This window comes from Olea europaea, chromosome 4, assembly GCF_002742605.1.
Source record: "Olea europaea var. sylvestris chromosome 4, O_europaea_v1, whole genome shotgun sequence".
NCBI lineage: Eukaryota > Viridiplantae > Streptophyta > Magnoliopsida > Lamiales > Oleaceae > Olea > Olea europaea.
In genome coordinates this window covers 3,040,026-3,045,996 of record NC_036240.1, presented here as the reverse complement: position 1 = coordinate 3,045,996, position 5,971 = coordinate 3,040,026, and the positions used below count along the sequence as shown (strand labels likewise).

Below are 5,971 nucleotides of genomic sequence, written 5' to 3'. Positions count from 1 at the left end.
ATTATTTTAAATTCCACTGTGCATGTATAAGTAGATTCCCAACAAGGATGAGAAGAACCCGAATGGAAAAGGGTAGTTTTGGAAATGTCTGGTTTACTACACAATTTAAGCTGCCACAAACTACCACTTACTTCAGAAAACAGGAAAGCCTCATCAACGCAAAGGTCTAAATTGCCCTTCAACTTTAACTTTTTTCCAAGTTTGGATACAAAACCATCATTGAAGAGGATTCAGGAGTCTTCCACCCAAATTATTATTTTCCAAATGCAACTCCCTTACAAATTCTAATGTCCCAAATTCCTTAGGCACTGTCCCTTCAGGTTTGTTGTTGTCATGCCCTAAATAACACACATTTCTCAAATGCTCCCCCATCGACGCCGGAATATTCCCAACGAGTCCCATCTCGGAAAGTCCTATTCCCAAAATGCCCTCGAGGTTCTCCCATATTTCTGGAATCTGCCCTCCAAGAAAATTCCCACTTAAATGCACTTCCCTCAAACTTTTCATCTCGCCCAAAAACAATGGCATTCCAAAATTACCAAAATTGTTGTAACTAAAGTCTAAAAATTCTAGCTTGTTTAAACCTTTCAAGTTTTCTGGGATTTTCCTGGAAAATCCATTGAAGCTCAGATCAATCTTTAACAACTCCATCAAATTTCCATTGGAATCTGAAAATTTACCTTGAAACCCATTTACACTTAAATCGAAAATCTTCATTATCTTTAACTTTACGAAAAAAATTCGTTGGAATATCACCTTCAAATTTGTTACTTGAAAGAGAGAGCTGTTCCACGTTCACTAACTCAGTTAAACAACCTGGTATTTCATCAAAAACATTGCTTCCTGTCAAAATGAACCTTTTTAAACTGCTTAAATCGCTTAAATGGTCACTGATTGAACCATATAAAGCTGGGTTTTCAATGAAAATGAGTTCTTCTATAGTAGAGTTTCGAGAAGATAATGGAGAGAAATCAGGGAATGGGATTTTCATTTCAGTGAAGCATTCGTAGAAGAACTGTTTTCTTAAGTGAGTGACTGGAGAAAAGAGAAAAGGGTCAAGAGTAGAATTGGAATTGCAAGGTGGATTCGTAGAGTAGTCTGATACATAACCAAGGCTCAGCTCAGTAATGTGGGGAGTGACGGAGGTGGCGGACAACGACGTGGTGTCGGAGAAGTATTCACAGACGACGACGTGTGGGGTGGAAATGCAGAGGTCATCAGGGAAATTGTCCACCATGAAACCTCCGAGTTGATGGATTCAAGAACTCGGCAGACTGATTTTTGCTCAGCCGAGTCAAGTGCTGGCTGTGAAATGACAAAGCTAGCGGCAAAAAAGCTTAATAAGATGAAATGTAGCATAATTGCTCCATTGCCACTGCTTCGAATGTACAGTTCTTTGGTGAGTTGTTGGAAGATGGTTGTTTAAAAATCAACAAATCAATATAGGAAATGAAAATACGAGAAATTGGCCGCAAAAGGACCACCNGAGAGAGAGAGAGAATATTGATTCTAGTTTCAATTTGTTGGGCATGTGTATGGCAATGAATTGATTGTTGGGAGGTATGGTTAATTGGTAAGATTTGGTCTAGTATTTTAAGATATGGTTATCTCACGCCTTGCTGGCAGTCGCAATGTGGGGGTTCGATTCTTGATACATGGAATTGGACTCCTTTGTAGACTCAGTGTACATGCAGCTTTTGTTCCATGATCTACTGGGGCACATCCCGCTATTTACCTCCCTCACAAAGCTCTAAAGGCGGGGCGGTGGGGACCCTCAAGGTTGTGATTCAATTTTTAGATTTGGTCTAGTATTTTGATTACACATACGGTTTCCTCAACTTTATCCCATTTACCCACTATCTCCACACGTTTTCACCATCCTATAATTCTAATTGCACCAAAACTCGTCACACACACATATAGACATACTCATGTGCATGACAAATTCAAAAAGGGATATTTATTTCCAGCATAAATAAAGCACAGAAAGAGTCCCATAATTTTACCAAAAACATATATACATAAGCAATCGGCAGAAGACAGACTCAAATTTTTTAAAAGGCAGCTAAGAAAATTAAAAGATTTGGAACGCAATTTTTGGATTTCATCTTTAAGAATTTATTCAACCTTACAAGGTAGGCTATCAAAGTGCAGTGTTTTATGTCCAGTTTAATTATTTTTTTGGGTTAATTTCACAAACAGTCACTGAACTTACAGAAAAATTACAAAATAGTTACTGAAGTTTAAAACTTTCAGTAACGGTCACTTAAGTATTGGGACGCTTTCAAAAATGGTCACTGAAATTTAAAAATTTTTGAGCTACTTTTGCGACAATTTTTCGACCACTTCCGACCATCGATACCACCGGACTTTGATACTGTTGGAAAGCCTACAATGTCCTCTTAAATTACAACAAAAAATCTCCCCCAAAATCCAAAGGATTTGGCCGGAATAAACCCACAAAGTTGGCTACCCGAAAAGGCAAAAATCTGTCCAAATTTTCAGATTTTTGGTGGACTTTTACGACGATTTTTTGACAACTTCCGACCACCAAAATAGCTAAATTTTGATACCATTGGAAAGCCCACAATGTCCTCTTTAATTAGCATCCAAAATCTTCCCAAAACTCCAAAGGATTTGGCCGGAATAAACTTACAAAGTTGGCATCCCAGATTTGCGCCTTTTTGGGATGTCGATTTTACGGGTTTATTTCGGCCGAATCGTTTGGAGTTTGGGGGGAGATTTTGGATGGTAATTGAAGAGGACATTGTGGAATTTCCAACGGTATCAAAATTTGGCGGTCTTGGTGGTCGAAAGTCGCTAGAAAATTGTCGTAAAAGTCGTCCAAAAATATGAAAATCTGGGCAGATTTTCAGAATTTTTGGGGCAATTTTTGCTGTGATTTTCCCGTCAAATTCCTTGGTGTTACGGAGAGATTTTGAGTGGTAATTGAAGAGGACGTTGTGGACTTTCCAACGGTATCAAAATTCGATGGTATCGATGGTTGGAAGTAGCCGAAAAATTGCAGCAAATGTAACAAAAAAAAACTAAAAAAGTGTTTTTCAACTTCAGTGACCATTTCAGAAACTTTTTAAATTTCAGTGACCGTTTTTGAAGGCGTCCAAATACTTAAGCGACCGTTACTGAAAGTTTTAAACTTCAGTGACCGTTTTGTAACTTTTCTATAAGTTCAGTGACCATTTCTGAAATTAACCCTATTTTTTTTTTTACACGTTGATGACTTTTGTACTTATGAAACTTAAAGGTATGATATGGAATGCTATGATATGAATGATATGGTCATTTTCGGTACAATGATATGGCATGAGCTCTACCGGATTTTAAAGATATGAGACGGTATGATATTCTAACATGTGTTTAAAATTATTATTCGGGCTTGTACCATTGAAATTTTATATCCAGTGAGTATTCACATATACTCACCATTTCCCCTACTCCTCACATGTTAGATCAGGTCATTGGTCGGCTGGTGATGAGGTGCAATCGTTGGGCTAAGATTTATGAGACTAAATAAAATAATTCAGTGTAACGTGCCTTAAATTCTAAATTTTAGCAGTAACCTTAGATTTTTTATTTATTTATCAAACTTGTTCATTAAATTTAAAATATGGGACTTAGTTTTGTTCGGACACGTAATTTCAGATGATGATTTGAAATTTTAGCTTGGTTGGGGTATTTTGTGTTTTCCTTGTTATTCAAGTTTAGTATAAATAATTACGTTGAGTGGATGGAGCAACTTTGGAAATTGATTTACAATTGCCATACATGTCTAATAAATGCAATGTACTATAATGATTTAAAATGGGTGAATCTTCATGTCACCTACTGAAGATATATATATGTGTGTGTGTGTGTGTGTGTGTGTGTGTGTGTGAGAGAGAGAGAGAGAGAGAGAGAGAGAGAGAGAGAGAGAGAGAGAGAGAAATAAAATGATTGAAGTGTGTACCTTTTTATCTATATCTATATCTATACCTATTTTTTATGCATGTGCAAAAATATTTTACTATCTACCTCAATTTTCCTTTAAAAAAGAATTAAATTATTGCTAAATTGTATGTTTGTATGTATTTACATTTGTAGACTTTTTAGAAATACTTTCCTTAGAATAAATTTTATGTTTAGCCACAATAATCACTAAATTATTTAGTTACTAGATTTTTCAAAATGGGTGAAATTTTATAATAGTCCATGCACTAGTATGTGATATTTTCTAGGAGCTAAAATTTCGATGTAATCCCCGTGTAAAAATAAATAAATAAATAAATAAATTTTGATGATATACAAAACATTGGATTTTACATGTTTTAAATGTTATGTGTGATAAAATGTTTATTTGTTTACCTGTTTCCTTGCGTAATGTTTGTTAAAGGTTAATATTTGTCTAAAAGTTTATGAATTTAAAGATAAAGTAATTTAAAGTCATTAAATATGTGAATGATCTTTGGCACTCAACGACCATCCTCTGACGGCCCTAAAGTATGTAAAGGGATAACAAAATAAATGTACTTAGACATTTGGCATAATTTAAATATTTTAAATTGCATATCTTTAAATTTTTAAGGTTATTTTTTTCTTTTTTTTTCTCTCGTTAAATTTATGATATGCATACGAAAAAATAAGTTGACTTGTTAGACTTAGTACTAGAATGTGACTGATAACTTCAAATTAAATTTTAGGAAACGACACTACCTACTCACACGAACTTGATGCGCAATTTACTACGAGTGGTACAAAAACTGAGCAGATAGAGCCAAGCACCACCACCACAGAATGCACCGCTATAGCAAATGTACCTCCATTTGTCCCGGGAGCCGTCTCAGTGGTTGAGCAGCTTCGTAGGTACAAACCTCCGACTTTTGATGGTGGTTTCGACCCATTGGCTATTGAGGAGGGGATTAGAAGTTTAGAGTGCATCCTTCGACACACCACTTGCACGGATGCATAGAAAGTGCTATGCACAGAATTTATGTTTGTTGGAGCAGCTAGTCACTGGTGGGAATTTGTCTCAGGCACTAGGATGGAAGAGCAACAACGTAACTTGACTTGAAAGCAGTTTAAGGATGAAGTGATGGTAAAATATTTTCCACAGGCTTTGAGAGACTTCAAGGAATCAGAGTTTCTGCAGCTCAGGCAGGGAGACATTTCGCTCACTGATAATGAGAGGCAGTTTGAGCAGCTCTTAAGATATGTCCTGCATTTGGTGGATACCAAAGTTAAGAAAATTAGGATTGCGCCCAGAGATCGGCATGATCATTATGTCCCATCGTTTCACCTTATACTGTGAGATGTTGGAGAGAGCCCATACTATTTCATATCAGAGGACCACGTTTGGATAGTATATCCAGCAGTGCAAGGTGTCATTGGAAAAAAGAAAGTGGAGTGATCAGAATAACAACAGATGTAACTAGCAAAATAAAAGGCCAAGCACAGGAGTCCATACTGGTGGGACGAGTGGGAGTATTACACCCTGTCCTAAGTGTAATAAACTCTTCAGGGGTGAATGTTTACTTGGGAAGAACACGTGTTTTCGATGTGGTAAGTCGGGACATATTGCTCTCAACTGCATAGAGCTTCCAAAGAAGAAAGATGATGATCAAGACAAGAATAAGAAAGCAAATGCTCGAGTCTTTGCACTGAATCAGCATGAGGTGGAGTAGGATCTGAATATGATTGCAGGTCTTTTATTATTAATATTTTCAACATACATGCTTATATATTTTTTTTTACTTAGGACCATACATTATTTTATCTCTGTCCCTTGGTTGTTAGTCTAACATTATAATTACAAAAATAGGTATTATGTTATTGTCTGATGTACCTGCTTACGTACTTTTTGGCACTGGGGTTGCAAATTCTTTTATCTCCATATCCTTCGTTATTAGGTCAAACTTTGCACGTGTGAAAACGAATAATGAATTAGAGGTTAGCATCCCTTCAGGAAGAACTCTTT

The 5,971-nt window shown here is 36.4% G+C and overlaps 1 protein-coding gene across 1 annotated transcript; it reads right to left on the bottom strand.

Annotated features, from left to right (window-relative positions):
- Positions 1-216: 216 nt before the first annotated feature.
- LOC111392391 (protein TOO MANY MOUTHS-like) lies at positions 217-1,237 on the bottom strand. Its single transcript, XM_023017730.1, has 2 exons — positions 681-1,237; positions 217-607 (listed from the first exon to the last, which is right to left on the bottom strand). The coding sequence occupies exons 1-2, from the start codon at positions 1,235-1,237 to the stop codon at positions 217-219; spliced, it is 948 nt and encodes a 315-aa protein (XP_022873498.1).
- Positions 1,238-5,971: the final 4,734 nt, after the last annotated feature.